This window comes from Staurois parvus, unplaced genomic scaffold (assembly GCF_062004578.1).
Source record: "Staurois parvus isolate SC_StPar_1 unplaced genomic scaffold, SC_StPar_1.0 ptg000909l, whole genome shotgun sequence".
Classification (NCBI taxonomy): Eukaryota; Metazoa; Chordata; class Amphibia; order Anura; family Ranidae; genus Staurois; species Staurois parvus.
Genome location: NW_028318705.1, coordinates 56,283 through 76,593, shown reverse-complemented (window position 1 = coordinate 76,593; position 20,311 = coordinate 56,283). Strand labels below are relative to the sequence as shown.

At 44.1% G+C, this 20,311-nt stretch overlaps 1 protein-coding gene across 1 annotated transcript in view; it reads right to left on the bottom strand.

Moving 5' to 3' along the window:
- KCTD14 (potassium channel tetramerization domain containing 14) overlaps window positions 1-19,724 on the bottom strand; it is a 33,370-nt gene extending 13,646 nt beyond the window's left edge. The window contains exon 1 of the mRNA XM_089656471.1: window positions 19,553-19,724. Within this exon, the coding sequence (XP_089512597.1) occupies window positions 19,553-19,609 (57 nt within the window). The 5' untranslated portion in view covers window positions 19,610-19,724. The remainder of the gene's footprint in view (window positions 1-19,552) is intronic.
- Window positions 19,725-20,311: the final 587 nt, after the last annotated feature.

Sequence of the window (20,311 nt, the reverse complement as noted above, 5' to 3'; positions counted from 1 at the left end):
AGCTAATACACAAACACACATCCCATAATAGTTTGCTCCCAAGCAAGACAAACAATAGAACAATGGGATGCAACCACACAACACCAAACAATCCACAACCCCCACCGCACCTATCTCCTAGACATGTCTACACAATATTAGGACAGATCACCCTGTACCCCTAACAGGCACAGGGTGACTTACACATAATAGGGATATGGGGAGCTGAGACAGGGGTCTCCCCACCTCTCCAAAGTGAGCTGGGTTCCATGGGCCCCCCACCCAAAGTGACTCCCATCACAAGCACCCTTCCTGTAGTACGGCTGTAAGACCTGCCTGAGCAGTAGATCCAAATGTAGTTCCTGTGAGTGGCTATTTAGTAGTGTTGGGTGCTGCAGTGACTATGGGCTGGGAACCACAGACATTCCAAGTGGAAGAATGTCACTAGCACACCAAGGAATCCTCAGAAGGGTCCAAAGCTTTATTTAGTGATCACATAATATATACAGCAGCAAGGTTTCGGAGCCACGCAGGGCCCCTTAGTCAGGCAAGTGACAAAACGGTGCTGCTATATATATTATGTGACCACTAGATAAAGCTTTGGACCCTTCTGAGGATTCTTTGGTGCGCTGGTGACATTCTTCTACTTGGATAGCCTGAGCAGTAGGGAACGTTTGCTCAATCTGGCCATTTTTGGTTAGATCAGGGAATGGTTGTACATTTAAAAACTCTCTCCTGCCTGATGCTCCCTGGATGAGCCTGCTTGGAGAAAAGTTGATTGGCCAGAATCAATTAAATGTACAGTAAAGATGACTAGAGTCAGTAAAGAGTGTTTGCTCTGTATGACCATTTTTCCTTGGATCAGAAACACTCAGATGCTTAAATGCTCCCACACAGCCCTACCTGGCGCTCCCTGGCTGATCCTGCTTGGAAGAAAGTTGATTGGCCACAGTCAATTAGAAGTACAGTAAAGATGGCTAGAGTCAGCAGCCAATGTATGCTCAATCTGGCCATTTTGTATTGGACCAGGGAATGGTCATATGCTCAAAGGTTCCTACACAGCCCTGCCTAGCGCTCCCAGGCTGATCCTGCTTGAAGAAAGTTGATTGGCCACAGACAATTAGAAGTTCAGTAGAGATGGCTAGAGTCAGAAGCCAACATTTGCTCAATCTGGCCATTTTTTATTGGACCAGGGAATGGTCTTATGCGCAAAGGTTCCTTCACAGCCCTGCCTAGCGCTCCCTGGCTGATCCTGCTTGGAAGGAAGTTGATTGGCCACAGTCAATTGGAACTACAGTAAAGATGGCTATAGTCAGCAGCCAATGTATGATCAATCTGGCCATTTTTTTGTTGGACCAGGGAATGGTCATATGCTCAAAGGTTCCTACACAGCCCTGCTTAGCACTCCCTGGCTGATCCCACTTGGAAGAAAGTTGATTGGCCACAGTCAATTAGAAGTACAGTAAAGATGGCTAGAGTCAAAAGCCAACATTTGCTCAATCTGGCCATTTTTTATTGGACCAGGGAATGGTCATATGCTGAAAGGTTCCTACACAGCCCTGCCTAGTGCTCCCTGGCTGATCCTACTTGGAAGAAAGTTGATTGGCCACAGTCAACTAGAAGTACAGTAATGATGGCTAGAGTCAGCAGCCAATGTATGCTCAATCTTGCCATTTTTTTGTTGGACCAGGGAATGGTCATATGCTCAAAGGTTCCTACACAGCCCTGCCTGACTCTCCCTGGCTGAATCTGCTTGCTGGAAAGTTGATTGTGTAGTTCTCAAATTCTTCTTGGCATTAGAAGTGAGCTAGAAACCTTGTCTCCCAATTCAGATGTGATGTAGGCTGTTGTCTCTTCCAGCAAGAGGACATGCTTGCGCAAGAGTATGGGACTGGATTGGTGCAGGACTTCAGTGAAAAGTCCAGAATGTTTTGCGTATGCAGGAGATTGTCAAAGTGCGCAAACAGTAGGTGACTTTATATAAAGGAAGTATTTTGAAGCACAATACAATATGGAACTGTACATTGGAGGACAATATGGGTGGGACACACAGGATATGCAGGGTGACAAAGACTTACAAGAGTTAAAGTGGAACGTGAGTCTTACAGTAAAAAAAATTCTCTTTTTGCCAAAAAATACAAACATTTTTACGTGTTCCTATCAATTCTGTATGTTCTTTGTACACTACACAGAGCAGGACCCTGCATGGGCCTGGCCCATTTCCAGCATCTGTAAGATGCACAAGAACTACATCGTCAGTGGCCGCCCAATGGCTACAGAGGAGCAGTTCAGAACCCAACAGAAGCGGAAGAAAGATGGTGGTAGTGAGGGATGGAGTAGCGACTGCACGCCTGGTCTGGCACTTGTGAAGAATACGCTAGGAGGCAAGCATCCCAAATATGCACTGCGGAGTTGCACATTATGGCAAGATCCCACTCACAGATTTTAGTTCTGCTGGCTGGGAGTTCTCTAAAACAGTAAAAAGCACAACCAGAGGAGATCATATTCTAGACCAGCGGTTCTCAGCCTGTGGGTCGCGACCCCTTTGGGGGTCGAACGACCCTTTCACAGGGGTCGCCTAAGACCATCGGAAAACACATATTTCCGATGGTCTTAGGAACCCGAGACACCGCTCCTTTATCCGTCTCCAGGCGGGTCCGCCCACATGCAGATACGCTCACATATGAGTACCAGGTGTGATGACATCATCGCACCAACCCCATCACATACACCCCATACAAATACAGGTGTATGTGACAGGGTTTGCGCCATAATGTAATTATGTGGACCAGTCACACATGTGTAAAGAGCAGCTGCTGCGTTGCAAGCAGCTGCTGCGTTGCAAGCAGCTGCTGCGTTGCAAGCAGCTGCTGCGTTGCAAGCAGCTACTGCGTTCAAAGCAGCTACTGCGTTAAAAGCAGCTACTGCGTTAAAAGCAGCTACTGCGTTAAAAGCAGCTACTGTGTAGAAAGCAGCTACTGTGTTGAAAGCAGAAGTATTGGAGGTAAAACGACACTTCATGAATTATAATTATTTTTGTGATTAATCACTATGCTTTAATTATGTTCAATTCGATTCATAATAGTAGCAAAATTACAGTTATGAAGTAGTAACGAAAATATTTTATGGTTGGGGGTCACCACAACATGAGGATCTGTATTAAAGGGTCACATCATTAGGAAGGTTGAGAACTTCTGTTCTAGACCTTGTTGGGACAAAGGGGGGACTGTCTGATGTTGAGGTGGGAGAAGATCTGGGTTCTAGTGATCACCAATGTATTTGGGTTGATATTAGAACAAAACTTGAAAAGTTATAAATAAAAACAAAAGTTCTAGATTTCAAAAGAACTCTTTTTTTTTTTGGTGAAATGAGTGAATTTTCGAAAATAGGTTGGAGGAAAACAGCAGAAGTAATCGTTGGGCATGATTAAAGCCTATTCTCATCCTGGAGAATATTATGTCAGGCAAATCAGTAAGTGTAAATAGAAGAAAGATCATTACTGTTCACAATGGATGTAAGTAGGATAGAAAGGGGGAAAAAAATGGTTCTATCCTATTTGAATTTTGATAGACGGATGTATTTATTTTTTTTTTAAATCTATTCTTTTCTATTCCATCATTTTATATTCTATTCAAATGTAATCTATTCTATTTTTTCTATTCTATTCAGTTTTCTTTTTTATTATATTCTGTTTTAGTCTATTCTTCTCAAAATTCGCATTTTGGAAGACGGCTATATTCTATTGTTTTATTTTATTTTCTATTCCTTTATTTTCTATTCTTTTCTTTTATGTTCTAATCTATTTTATTTTTTTTATCTATTCTTTTATAATCTATTCTATTCTTTTATTTTCTATTCTATTACAGTTTTATTCTATTCTAAATTTTTATTTCATAAGATGGCTATATTATTTCTATTTTATTCTAAATTTGAATTTTGGAAGACAAAACAAAAGTTCTAGATTTCAAAAAACCTCTTTTTTTTGTGAAATTAGTGAATTTCAAAAAAATGTATTAATAGGTTGAAGGAAAACAGCAGAAGTAATCGTTGGGCATGATCAAAGCCTATCATCCTGGAGAATATTATGTCAGGCAAATCAGTAAGTGTAAATAGAAGAAAGATCATTACTGTTCACAATGGATATAAGTAGGGTAGAAGGGAAAAAAAAATGGTTCTATCCTATTCGAATTTTGGTAGACAGATGTATTCTATTTTTTTTCAATCTATTCTATCATTTTATATTTTATTCAAATGTAATCTATTCTATATTTTTTTTCTATTCTATTCAGTTTTCTTTTTTATTCTATTCTGTTTTAGTCTATTCTTTTCAAATTTCGCATTTTGGAAGACAGCTATATTCTATTTTATTCTATTCTTTTATTTTCTATTCCTTTATTTTCTTTTATGTTCTAATCTATTTAATTTTTTTCTATTCTATTCTTTTATTTTCTATTCTTTTATTTTCTATTCTATTAGTTTTATTCTATTCTAAATTTGAATTTCTTAAGATGGCTATATTATTTCTATTTTATTCTATTCGAAATTCAAATTTCAAAATTCGAATTTTGGAAGACAAAAGTTCTAGATTTCAAAAGAACTTTCTTTTTTTTTTCTGGTGAAATGAGTGAATTTCAAAAAAATTAATTAATAGGTTGGAGGAAAACAGCAGAAGTAATCATTGGGCATGATTAAAGCCCATCATCCTGGAGAGTATTATGTCAGGCAAATTAGTAAGTATAAATGGAAGAAAAATCATTACTGTTCACAATGGATATAAGTAGGATAGAAGGGAAAAAAAAAAACTGGTTCTATCCTATTCGAATTTTGGTACACGGATGTATTCTATTTTTTCAAAATCTTTTCTATTCTTTTATTTTATGTTCTATTATTTTATATTCCTCCTAGATTGTAAGCTCCAAGGAGCAGGGCCCTCGAACCACTTGTGTATTGTATTGTCACTGTATTGTCTCATGTATTGTCCCCCACTATAATCTACAGCGCTGAGCAAACTTTTTGGCGCTATATAAATACTGTATAATAATAATAATAATATTCTATTCAAATGTAATCTATTCTATATTTTTTTTCTATTCTATTCAGTTTTTTTTTTATTCTATTCTGTTTTAGTCTATTCTTTTCAAAATTTGCATTTTGGAAGACGGCTCTATTCTATTTTATTCCCTTCTTTTATTTTGTATTCTTTTCTTTTATGTTCTAATCTATTTTATTTTTTCTATTCTTTTATCTTATATTCTAGTACATACTGTTTTATTCTATTCTAAATTTGAATTTCATAAGATGGCTATATTATTTCTATTTTATTCTATTCAAAATTCAAATTTTGAAATTTGAACTTTGGAAGACTATATTCATTTTATTCTATTTTTTTTTCTTTTATTTTCTGTTTGGATTTCAGAAGACAGCTATATTATAATACACACTGGGGTTGATTTACTAAAGGCACATAGACTGTGCACTTTGCAAAGTGCAGTTGCACTCTGCAAGTACAGTAGCTCCAGAGCTTAGTAAATGAGGTAAAGCTTCACTTTGCAAAGAATCACCAATCACCCAATCACCTGTAAGGAAAATGAAAAAAAAAACTGCATTTTGCTTGAACATGATTGGATGATTGAAGTCAGCAGAACTTCTGCTCATTTACAAAGCTCTGGAGCAACTACTCTTGCAGAATGCAACTGCAGTTTGTAAAGTGCACAGTCTATTTGCATTTAGTAAACCAACCCCATAGTCTTTTAAGGAAATCAGTAATATTCAGAAATATGTTTACATATCGAACTTGTTTTCAAATTCAATTTCGTTTTGAAATTAATTTTGATTTCCTTTTCGAAAACTTGTTATTTTGGACGAGAGTTTGTTTTGTTATTTCAGGTTCGGTTAAATAAATTTTTATTGTAATTTGGAAATTCGGATGTATCCGCATCTCCGAATAATGAAAATTTAGACCAAATCTCCATTTGGAACTAAATGACCTGCACATGGCTGTCAATGAAATCAAAACTAGGTATAATACTTATGTTGAAGGAGACATGGATGTGAAAATTCTGTAGACCAAGGGTTGTTCCAAAGGGTGCTAAAGATTCCTTGAGCAATTTCTGCCTCTCAAATGAATAACCACTGACAATTACAACAATTGTCTTTTTAATGAGAGCATTCCTTCCACTGGTCATCATGGTTCCCTGAGCCCAGGAAAGTTATTTCAAGGGTTCTTCAATGTTAAAAAGGTTAAGGGAAGGCTGACGTAAATACTGACGTCTGTTCAGTCTTCTCAGGAGTTAATGACACCAAGAAACACAAGTTAGAGGATAATACTGGTTCTAACAGTGATGGTTCATTTAGGTTCTCTATATAGATCTATAGTTATCACTAGAGGGATCACCAGCAGGAGGAAGGAGGTCCTGATTCCTCTATATGGATCTTTATATCACTAGAGGGGTCACCATCAGGAGGAAGGAGGTCCTGATTCCTCTATATAGATCTTTATATCACTAGAGGGATCACCGGCAGGAGGAAGGAGGTCCTGATTCCTCTATATAGATCTTTATGTCACTAGAGGGGTCACCAGCAGGAGGAAGGAGGTCCTGATTCCTCTATATGGATCTTTATATCACTAGAGGGATCACCAGCAGGAGGAAGGAGATCCTGATTCCTCTATATAGATCTTTATGTCACTAGAGGGGTCACCGTCAGGAGGAAGGAGGTCCTGATTCCTCTATATAGATCTTTATATCACTAGAGGGATCACCAGCAGGAGGTCCCGATTCCTCTATATGGATCTTTATTTCACTAGAGGGGTTACCAGCAGGAGGAAGGAGGTCCTGATTTCTCTATATAGATCTTTATATCAATAGAGGTGTTACCAGCAGGAGGAAGGAGGTCCCGATTTCTCTATATAGATCTTTATATCACTAGAGGGGTCACCAGCAGGAGGAAGGAGGTCCGATTCCTCCATATAGATCTTTATATCATTAGAGGGATCACCGGCAGGAGGAAGGAGGTCCCGATTCCTCTATATAGATCTTTATTTCACTAGAGGGATCACCGGCAGGAGGAAGGAGGTCCTGATTCCTCTATATAGATCTTTATACCACTAGAGGGGTCACCAGCAGGAGGAAGGAAGTCCTGATTCCTCTATATAGATCTTTAGTTATCACTAGAGGGGTCACCAGCAGGAGGAAGGAGGTCCTGATCCCTCTATATAGATATTTATATCACTAGAGGGGTCACCGGCAGGAGGAAGGAGGTCCCGATTCCTCTATATAGATCTTTATATCACTAGATGGGTCACCGGCAGGAGGAAGGAGGTCCCGATTCCTCTATATAGATCTTTATATCACTAGATGGGTCACCGGCAGGAGGAAGGAGGTCCCGATCCCTCTATATAGATCTTTACATCACTAGAGGGATCACCGGCAGGAGGAAGGAGGTCCCGATCCCTCCATATAGATCTTTATATCACTAGATGGATCACCGGCAGGAGGAAGGAGGTCCCGATCCCTCTATATAGATCTTTATATCACTAGAGGGGTCACCGGCGGGAGGAAGGAGGTCCCGATCCCTTCATATAGATCTTTATATCACTAGATGGATCACCGGCGGGAGGAAGGAGGTCCCGATCCCTCCATATAGATCTTTATATCACTAGATGGGTCACCGGCGGGAGGAAGGAGGTCCCGATTCCTCTATATAGATCTTTATATCACTAGATGGGTCATCAGCAGGAGGAAGGAGGTCCCGATTCCTCTATACAGATCTTTAGCATGGCACTCTTTAATATTGATTGCACCCTGGGCAAACATTTACCTGCACCCCCCCCCCCCCCCAATGGAGGTGAAAGAATAATGGTCTTTTACCGAATCCATAATTGTTGACTTGCAGTGAGTGGCACCCTAAACCAAAACTACTACCACAGCATTTCGCAGTAACCTGCAGTACCCTCTGGGATATGCCTGATTGGTCAGGGGTTCACTCTACACCAAGATAATGACCCAAAACATATCTCCAGGCTATGTCAGCACTACCTTAGAAGAAAAGTACAAGATGGTAGGCTTCAAACTGTTTTGTTCCTTTTGGGATAAAGGTTTCACATAAATGAATAAAAGCTGATCATTGTAAGCACCGTTATCCATGGTAAATGGCATGTCTCATACCTCTAACTACTACATCTGCAGGACAGCTTGTTCTTTTGAAAAACAGACTTGCTGATCACAGATCATAAGGGCAGTGTGGATGGAGTGCATTGTGGGAAACCAGCAAGGAACTGGGCTTTGCACGTGCAGGGTGATACATGGGTTCTCTTAACTGCCGTTCTCCTAAGCATACACACTGCCATTTCTGCACTCTCCTACTACCCCATTCTTAGCCAGGTATACAGAGAAATACCATCTGTTTTGAGGTGACTCAATCGGACCCTCTCTTCTCCTCTATGGAGGGGTGGGTGCGAATGAACGTGTGTGGGACAATGACTGGGCCCAGGGCAGCTGCCCCTTTTGCCCCATGTTACAGATGGCCTTGACTTTTAGTTATCACTAGAGGGATCATCAGCAGGAGAAAGGAGCCCCCCCTGAGTGCAATATTACTAGGCCTAGGGTGGCATAACAATGCATCTCCAGGGGGGAGGACAACCTGGGCTCACAGGAAGTGGACTAAATGACGCTGTATTATCTTCAACCCAGTAGAGAAATGCCATCTAGTGTAGCTGTCATTTTTGCTGGTCAATCTACAGTAGGTAGTGAAGGGTGAAGTCTCGCTTTAAGCAGTTGTTTGGCCAGATTCCAAGTGTGGAGAGCCATGTGAACCATCAGCAGAGGGAAGGGTGTGGGTAAGATTCTCGCTTAGAGTGGAAACATATTCTGATTCTCTTTAAACCGGAGCAAACACATGACTGAGCGGTTCTTATGACAGGAATGCTTTGCCAAGCACCATCAAATGGCGCAACCCTTGTAAAATGCGTTTATTGGCAAATCATTTCATTGTCTGATACAATAAACCTTCGCCATTCATTGTATCAGATTGCATGAGACTTGCCAAGTTGGTGCATGGTTCAACATAACAAATCAGATTATTTAAATCCCGACATAGGGGATTACTTTCCTACAATAACATATATATATATATATTCCGAGGAGCAGGGCCCTCCTAACCCTCTTGTATTGAACTGTATAGTCTCCCTTTATTTTGTACAGCGCTGAGCAAACTGTTGGTGCTATATAAATCCTGTATAATAATAATTATATATATATATACACACACACACACACACACACACACACACTATATTGCCAAAAGTATTGGTCCAGCCCTCCAAATCAGGTGATTCAGATGTTCCAATCCCCTCCATGGCCACTGGTGTATACAATCAAGCCCCTAGGCATGCAGACGGCTTCTACAAACATTGGTGAAAGAATGGGTCGCTCTCAGGAGCTCAGTGACTCCAAGCGTGGTCCCGTGATAGGTTGTCACCTGTGCAATAAGTCCATTCGTGACATTTCCTGGCTACTTAATATTCCACGGTCAACTGTTAGTGGGATTATAACAAAGTGGAAGCAACTGGGAAAAACAGCAACTCAGCCACCAAGTGGTAGGCCATGTCACATGACAGAGCGGGGTCAGCGCATGCTGAAGCGCACAGTGCACAGAAGTCGCCAACTGTCTGCAGAGTCAAAAGCTAAAGATCTCCAAACTTCATGTGGCCTTCAGATTAGCACAACAACAGTGTGTAGAGAGCGTCATGGAATGGGTTTCCATGGCCGAGCAGCTGCATCCAAGCCTTACATCACCAAGTGCAATGCAAAGCGTCAGATGCCGTGGTATAAAGCACGCCGCCACTGGACTCTAGAGCAGAGGAGACGTGTTCTCTGAAGTGACCAATCACGCCTCTGTGTCTGGCAATCCGATGGACATATCTGGGTTTGGCGGGTGCCAGGAGAACGGTACTTGCCTGACTGCATTGTGCCAAGTGTAAAGTTTGGTGGAGGGGGGATTATGATGTGGGGTGGTTTTTCAGAGGTCGGGCTTGGCCCCCTAGTTCCAGTGAAGGGAACTCTTAAGGCATCAGCATACCAAGACATTATGGACAATTTCATGCTCCCAACTTTGTGGGAAGAGTTTGGAGATGGCCCCTTCCTGTTCCAACATGACTGCACCCCAGTGCACAAAGCAAGGTCCATAAAGACATGGAGGAGCGAGTTTGGGGTGGAGGAACTTGACTGACCTGCACAGAGTCCTGACCTCAACCCCATAGAACACCTTTGGGATGAATTAGAGTGGAGACTGCGAGCCAGGCCTCCTCCCCCGACATCAGTGCCTGACCTGACAAATGTGCTTCTGGAAGAATGGTCAAACCTTCCCATAGACACCCTCCTAAACCTTGTGGACGGCCTTCCCAGAAGAGTTGAAGCTGTTATAGCTGCAAAGGGTGTATATATATATATATATATATATATATATAGATAGATACATACATACATACATACATACATACACACACAAACACACATATATACATACACAGTGCTCGGCATAAATGAGTACACATCAACAGATTTGTTAGAAAACCTTTACTTTCGTTTCAGAATCAACATGTTCTATGGGACACTATACTACAAAATCCTCCCACAAATGCTGGCCATGGATTGCAAACAAGAATTGTTAATTTGCACACACAAAAAAGTATTTTTCCTAACAAATTCATTCAAGAGCATGTTGCAAAAATGAATACACCCTTTTCTAAGAATTTTCGTTTGAATTTCACATCATTAGTGGGTCACAGAAATGGCCGATTTTCGAGCGACCATCGAATTTGAGTGATTGGGCATGTTGGAAATTTGTAATCAATGAAGGGAGAATCGTGCAAGAAATGTAAATGAAAAAGAAATGAGTGTGAGCTGTGACTTGTAAAGAAAAGAAAATTCTTGGTCACGAAAATTAATTTCTGTGGCAACATGAGGTGAAATGAAAAGCTTGGTTGGTCAAATTTTGAAATTAATGGTGGCACCATCAGATTACAAAATGCATGAAATTTCCAATTTTCTACAGAATATTTGTTTGGAATTTGACCCGTGTATGGCCTGCATTAGGAGCAAAGATAAACTTTAGACAACAAAATCCTATTTAACAAGAATTCAACTACAGGTGAGTCTAATCAGTCATTAAACAGGTGCCCAGCAGACAGCTGATTATAAAAAGGCATTACTTAACAAAGAAAGCCACTCCCATTTCAGGTTGTCCACACCACATGAAAGAGAAATGTCACAAGGCCTGAGAAAGGCCTTCTTTACATGAGAAAAGTGAAAGCTACAAGATCAGCAAAGGTTTACTTATCAGTCAGACTACTGTAGCAAAAGTGGTACAAAAATTTAACATGGATGGAACTGCAACCATCTCACAGGGCCTTCCTGGCCGTCCATGGAAGTTAACACCTCGAAAGGAGCATCTTCTGATGAGAAGGGTTAAAGAAAGTCGCCATACAAGATCACTGCAGTTAGCTAAAGAAGTAGAAAGCCAAACTGGGGTGACTGTTCCCCGTGACAAAATACGGCGTACACTGCAGAGAAATGGCATGCATGGGTGTCGTCCACGAAGAAAGCCTCTCCTAAAGCCTATGCACAAAAAACTTGCCTAGAATTTGCTAGGGCCCATGCTGAAAAAGAAGACTACCGGGACTCTGTACTCTGGAGTTATGAGGCCAAGATAAATGTTTTTGGAACTGATGGCTTCAACTCTATGGCGTTGCAAAGGTGAGGCGTACAAAGACAAATGCATGGTGCCTACAGTGAAACATGGCGGTGGCAGTATCCTTCTGTGGGGCTGCATGAGATCTGCTGGTGTCAGGGAGCTGCATTTCATTGATGGTGTCATGAATTCACAGATGTACTGCTCTATGTTGAAAGAGAAGATGCTACCATCACTCCGTGCCCTTGGTCATCATGTCCCTTTCCAACATGACAATGATCCAAAACACACATCTAAGGCCACTGTTGCATTTCTGAAGAAGAACCGGGTGGAAGTGATTCAGTGGCCAAGTATGTCTCCTGATCCGAACCCAATCCAACACCTAGGGGGGATTCTGAAGAGACAAGCTGAGCATCACTCTCCATCCAGCATCCAGAATCTTTAAGAGGTCATTCTTGAGGAATGAAAAAATATTGATGTTGCAATATGTCTCCAACTTGTTCATTCCATGCCTAGAATACTTGGTGCTGTCCTTACAAATCATGGCGGTCATACAATGTTCTAGATGGAGTTTTTGTTGTGGGGTGGATTCATTTTTGCATCAACTAATCTGAAGATTTTGAAGATGTAATGAGCTAAACAAATGTTCTATAAAAATTTTGTCAACATTTTGTAAATTGTTCTTGTGTTCATTGAGATATTGATTACAATCTTGCTTTTCAAAAGGGGTGTACTCATTTATGCTGAGCATTGTGTGTATATATATATATATATATATATATATATATATATATTCCTAATCCAAAATTGGATTGCTTATTAATATCCAATTCTAAGTAAAAAAGTTTTTTCTGTCCTGAATAAAGCAGGGGCACTATTCCTCCCACTGACACCAATGATGGGGCACTATTCTTCCCACTGACACCAACAATGGGGGACTATTCCTCCCACTGACACCAATAGTGGGGCAATCTTCCTTCCACTGACACCAATGATGGGACACTATTCCTCCCACTGACACCACCGATAGGGCACTACTCTTCCCACTGACACCAAGGATGGGGCACCATTCCTCTCACTGATACCAACGATGGGGCACTGTTCCTTCCACTGACACCTATAATGGGGTACTATTCATCCCATTTACACCAATAACAGGGCACTATTCCTCCCATTGACACCAAAGATGGGGTACTATCCCTCCCACTGATGCCAATGATGGGGCACTATTCCTCCCACTAATACCAATGATGGAGCACTATTCTCCCCACTAATACCAATGAGGGGGCACTATTCCTCCCACTGATACCAATGATGGGGCACTATTCCTCCCACTGATACCAATGATGGGGCGCTATTCCTCCCACTGATACAAATAATGGGGCACTATTCCTCCCACTAATACCAATGATGGGGCACTATTCCTCCCACTGGCACCAATGATGGGGCACCATTCCTCCCACTGACACCAATGATGGGCCACTATTTTTTCCCCAATGACAACAATGATGGGCCACTATTCCTCCCACTGACACCACCGATAGGGCACTACTCATCCCACTGACACCAAGGATGGGGCACCATTCCTTTCACTGATACCAACAATGGGGTACTATTCGTCCCACTTACACCAATAACAGGGCACTATTCCTCCCATTGACACCAAAGATGGGGTACTATCCCTCCCACTGATGCCAATGATGAGGCACTATTTCTTCCATTGATGCCAATGATGGGGCACTATTCCTCCCACTGATACCAATGATGGGGCACTATTCCTCCCACTGATACCAATGATGGGGCACTATTCCTCCCACTGATACCAATGATGGGGCACTAGTCATCCCACTGATACCAATGATGGGGCACTATTCCTCCCACTGACACCAATGATGGGACACTATTCCTCCCACTGACACCAATGATGGGACACTATTCCTCCCACTGACACCAATGATGGGACACTATTCCTCCCACTGATACCAATGATGGGACACTATTCTCCCCACTAATACCAATGATGGGGGACTATTCCTCCTACTGATACCAATGCTGGGGTACTATTCCTCCCACTGATACCAATGATGGGGCACTATTCCTATCACTAGAACCAATGATGGGGCACTATTCCCCCCACTGATACCAATGATGGGGCACTATTCTTCCCACTGATACCAATGATGGAACACTGTTCCTCCCACTGACACCAATGATGGGGCACTGTTCCTCCCACTGATACCAACGATGGGGCGCTATTCCTCCCACTGATACCAATGATGGGGCATTATTCCTCCCACTGATACCAATGATGGGGCACTGTTCCTCCCACTGATACCAATGATGTGCACTGTTCCTCCCACTGATACCAACGATGGGGCACTATTCCCCCCACTGACACCAATGATGGGGCACTATTCCTCCCACTGATACCAATGATGGGGCACTATTCCTGTCACTGATACCAATGATGGGGCACTATTCCTCCCACTGATACCAACGATGGGGCACTATTCCTCCCACTGATACCAACGATGGGGCACTGTTCCGCCCACTGATACCAACGATGGGACACTGTTCCTCCCACTGACACCAATGATGGGACACTATTCCTGTCACTGATACCAATGATGGGGCACTATTCCTCCCACTGATACCAACGATGGGACACTGTTCCTCCCACTGACACCAATGATGGGACACTATTCCTGTCACTGATACCAATGATGGGGCACTATTCCTCCCACTGATACCAACGATGGGGCACTGTTCCGCCCACTGATACCAATGATGGGGCACTATTCCTCCCACTAATACCAATGATGGGGCACTATTCCTCCCACTGATACCAATGATGGGGCATTATTCCTCCCACTGATACCAATGATGGGGCACTGTTCCTCCCACTGATACCAATGATGGGGCACTATTCCTCCCACTGATACTAATGATGGGGCACTGTTCCTCCCACTGATACCAACGATGGGGCACTATTCCTCTCACTGATACCAATGATGGGGCACTATTCCTGTCACTGATACCAACGATGGGGCACTATTCCTCCCACTGATACCAACGATGGGGCACTGTTCCGCCCACTGATACCAACGATGGGACACTGTTCCTCCCACTGACACCAATGATTGGACACTATTCCTGTCACTGATACCAATGATGGGGCACTATTCCTCCCACTGATACCAACGATGGGGCGCTGTTCCGCCCACTGATACCAACGATGGGACACTATTCCTCTCACTGATACCAACGATGGGGCACTATTCCTCCCACTGATACCAACGATGGGGTGCTATTCCTCCCACTGATACCAACGATGGGGCGCTATTCCTCCCACTGATACCAACGATGGGGTGCTATTCCTCCCACTGATACCAATGATGGGACACTATTCCTTCCACTGACACCAACGATGGGGCGCTATTCCTCCCACTGATACCAATGATGGGACACTATTCCTTCCACTGATGCCAATGATGGGGCGCTATTCCTCCCACTGATACCAATGATGGGGCACTATTCCTCCCACTGATGCCAATGATGGGGCACTATTTCTTCCATTGATGCCAATGATGGGGCACTATTCCTCCCACTGGCACCAATGATGGGGCACCATTCCTCCCACTGACACCAATGATGGGCCACTATTTTTTCCCCAATGACAACAATGATGGGCCACTATTCCTCCCACTGACACCACCGATAGGGCACTACTCATCCCACTGACACCAAGGATGGGGCACCATTCCTTTCACTGATACCAACAATGGGGTACTATTCGTCCCACTTACACCAATAACAGGGCACTATTCCTCCCATTGACACCAAAGATGGGGTACTATCCCTCCCACTGATGCCAATGATGAGGCACTATTTCTTCCATTGATGCCAATGATGGGGCACTATTCCTCCCACTGATACCAACGATGGGGCACTAGTCATCCCACTGATACCAATGATGGGGCACTATTCCTCCCACTGATACCAATGATGGGACACTATTCTCTCCACTAATACCAATGATGTGGGACTATTCCTCCTACTGATACCAATGCTGGGGTACTATTTCTCCCACTGATACCAATGATGGGGCACTATTCCTATCACTAGAACCAATGATGGGGCACTATTCCCCCCACTGATACCAATGATGGGGCACTATTCTTCCCACTGATACCAATGATGGGGCACTATTCCTCCCACTGACACCAACGATGGGGCACTATTCCTCCCACTGATACCAACGATGGGGCGCTATTCCGCCCACTGATACCAACGATGGGGCACTATTCCTCCCACTAATACCAATGATGGGGCACTATTCCTCCCACTGATACCAATGATGGGGCATTATTCCTCCCACTGATACCAATGATGGGGCACTGTTCCTCCCACTGATACCAATGATGGGGCACTGTTCCTCCCACTGATACCAACGATGGGGCACTGTTCCTCCCACTGATACCAATGATGGGACACTATTCCTGTCACTGATACCAATGATGGGGCACTATTCCTCCCACTGATACCAACGATGGGGCACTGTTCCGCCCACTGATACCAACGATGGGGCACTATTCCTCCCACTAATACCAATGATGGGGCACTATTCCTCCCACTGATACCAATGATGGGGCATTATTCCTCCCACTGATACCAATGATGGGGCACTGTTCCTCCCACTGATACCAATGATGGGGCACTGTTCCTCCCACTGATACCAACAATGGGGCACTATTCCTCCCACTGATACCAACGATGGGACACTATTCCTGTCACTGATACCAATGATGGGGCACTATTTCCCCCACTGATACCAATGATGGGGCACTATTCCTCCCACTGATACCAACGATGGGGCACTGTTCCGCCCACTGATACCAACGATGGGACACTGTTCCTCCCACTGACACCAATGATTGGACACTATTCCTGTCACTGATACCAATGATGGGGCACTATTTCCCCCACTGATACCAATGATGGGGCACTATTCCTCCCACTGATACCAACGATGGGGCACTGTTCCACCCACTGATACCAACGATGGGACACTGTTCCTCCCACTGATACCAATGATTGGACACTATTCCTTTCACTGATACCAATGATTGGACACTATTCCTCCCACTGATACCAACGATGGGGCGCTATTCCTCCCACTGATACCAACGATGGGGCGCTATTCCTCCCATTGATACCAACGATGGGGTGCTATTCCTCCCACTGATACCAATGATGGGACACTATTCCTTCCACTGATGCCAATGATGGGGCGCTATTCCTCCCACTGATACCAATGATGGGGCGCTATTCCTCCCACTGATGCCAATGATGGGACACTATTCCTCCCACTGATGCCAATGATGGGACACTATTCCTCCCACTGATGCCAATGATGGGACACTATTCCTCCCACTGATGCCAATGATGGGACACTATTCCTCCCTCTGATGCCAATGATGGGACACTATTCCTCCCACTGATACCAACGATGGGACACTATTCCTCCCACTGATACCAACGATGGGGCGCTATTCCTCCCACTGATACCAACGATGGGGCGCTATTCCTCCCACTGATACCAACGATGGGGCGCTATTCCTCCCATTGATACCAACGATGGGGTGCTATTCCTCCCACTGATACCAATGATGGGGCGCTATTCCTCCCACTGATACCAATGATGGGACACTATTCCTTCCACTGATACCAATGATGGGACACTATTCCTCCCACTGATACCAATGATGGGGCACTATTCCTTCCACTGATGCCAATGATGGGGCGCTATTCCTCCCACTGATACCAACGATGGGGCGCTATTCCTCCCATTGATACCAACGATGGGGTGCTATTCCTCCCACTTATACCAATGATGGGGCGCTATTCCTCCCACTGATACCAATGATGGGACACTATTCCTTCCACTGATACCAATGATGGGACACTATTCCTCCCACTGATACCAATGATGGGGCACTATTCCTTCCACTGATACCAATGATGGGGCACTATTCCTCCCACTGATGCCAATGATGGGGCACTATTTCTTTCATTGATGCCAATGATGGGGCACTATTCCTCCCACTGATGCCAATGATGGGGCACTATTTCTTCCATTGATGCCAATGATGGGGCACTATTCCTCCCACTGTCACCAACTGAAACATTCCTTTCATTGACACCAACAATGAGGCATAATTCTTCCCACTGACACCAATGATGGGCACTGTTCTTCGCCAAAATTAGCTGCTGAACTGATTTACTGTGCAGGCTTCTCAAGCTGGCTGATGTGCAGAAGATGAAGAAGAAATGTTCCCCAGCAACCCAATCTGCCGGATGAACTACAAGGCCCAGCAAAGCAATACACATAGCGAAACATACTCCCCGGCTACAGTCTCACATCTAAGCTAAGCAGTTATGTATTCAGTCCCTCTAGTTGTTGTGGCACTACAAGCCCCAGTACAGAACTAGACAGGTCATGCTGGGAATTTTAGCTCCCTGCAGCTGAACAGTCAGTGGAGCTGCTCTGCATCTGGCAGAGGACAAGCATGTCCTTGTAGGGTTACCCAGCTCCATGATCCCAGGATGACTATGGGAGGGTATGCTGAGCTCTGTAGTACTATAGGGGGGATGCTGAGCTTTGTAGTACTACAGGGGGGATGCTGAGCTCTGTAGTACTACAGGGGGGATGCTGAGCTCTGTAGTACTATAGGGGGGATGCTGAGCTTTGTAGTACTATAGGGGGATGATGAGCTTTGTAGTACTATAGGGGGATGCTGAGCTTTGTAGTACTATAGGGGGGATGCTGAGCTCTGTAGTACTATAGAGGGGATGATGAGTTCTTTAGTACTGGGGTGGGTGGGGGTGATGGGTTCTGTAGTACTGGGGGGGATGAGTTCTGTAGTGCTGAAGGGGGGGATGATGAGCTCTGTAGTACTATAGGGGAGATGCTGAGCTCTGTAGTACTATAGGGGAGATGCTGAGCTCTGTAGTACTATAGGGGGGATGATGAGCTCTGTAGTACTACAGGGGGGATGTTGAGCTCTGTAGTACTACAGGGGGGATGATGAGTTCTTTAGTACTGGGGTGGGTGGGGGTGATGGGTTCTGTAGTACTGGGGGGGATGAGTTCTGTAGTGCTGAAGGGGGGGATGATGAGCTCTGTAGTACTATAGGGGAGATGCTGAGCTCTGTAGTACTATAGGGGGGATGCTGAGTTCTGTAGTACTATAGGGGGGATGATGAGCTCTGTAGTACTACAGGGGGGATGCTGAGCTCTGTAGTACTATAGAGGGGATGATGAGTTCTTTAGTACTGGGGGGTGGGGGTGATGGGTTCTGTAGTACTGGGGGGATGAGTTCTGTAGTGCTGAAGGGGGGGATGATGAGCTCTGTAGTACTATAGGGGAGATGCTGAGCTCTGTAGTACTATAGGGGGGATGATGAGCTCTGTAGTACTACAGGGGGGTGATGAGTTCTGTAGTACTACAGGGGGGATGATGAGTTCTGTAGTACTACAGGGGGGTGATGAGTTCTGTAGTACTACAGGGGGGATGATGAGTTCTGTAGTACTACAGGGGGGATGATGAGTTCTGTAGTACTACAGGGGGGATGATGAGTTCTGTAGTACTACAGGGGGGATGATGAGCTCTGTAGTACTACAGGGGGGATGATGAGCTCTGTAGTACTATAGGGGGGATGATGAGTTCTGTAGTACTACAAGGGGGTTGATGAGCTTGGAAGGAATACAGGGGCTGGAAATGAACACTGCATGATGGGAGGAGTAGTGTCACCCAGCCAGGCAGCAGATTACCCCCCTCCCCCCCCCATAGACAGGCTGGGGACACCCCAGGGGATCATACTCACAGTCTGCAGGGGGCTGCTCATCTGCTTGCCTGTGGTCTTGTGTTCTATGACACTCATGGCTGTGGATGGGGATCGGATGGCTGGAGGAGCTGTGCTGGGACAGGAGTGCAGGAGGACGTGTGTGCTGTCCCTGGACTGGCCCAGCACCTCCCTGTCCTCCCAGTGCTGACAGGTGCAGGAGGGGCGGGACTGCCTCCAGGAAGTGATCAGACTGGCTGCATGTTACATTGTATACCTGTGTGATCCAGAGCTGTCATTGTGTGTTACATTGTATATATGTGTGATCCAGAGCTGTCATTGTGTGTTACATTGTATATATGTGTGATCCAGAGCTGTCATTGTGTGTTACATTGTATATATGTGTGATCCAGAGCTGTCATTGTGTGTTACATTGTATATATGTGTGATCCAGAGCTGTCATTGTGTGTTACATTGTATATATGTGTGATCCAGAGCTGTCATTGTGTGTTACATTGTATATATGTGTGATAGAGATCTGTCATTGTATATATCTGTGATCCAGAGCTGTCATTGTATGTTACATTGTATATATGTGTGATAGAGATCTGTCATTGTATATATCTGTGATCCAGAGCTGTCATTGTATGTTACATTGTATATATGTGTGATAGAGATCTGTCATTGTATATATCTGTGATCCAGAGCTGTCATTGTATGTTACATTGTATATATGTGTGATAGAGATCTGTCATTGTATATATCTGTGATCCAGAGCTGTCATTGTATGTTACATTGTAT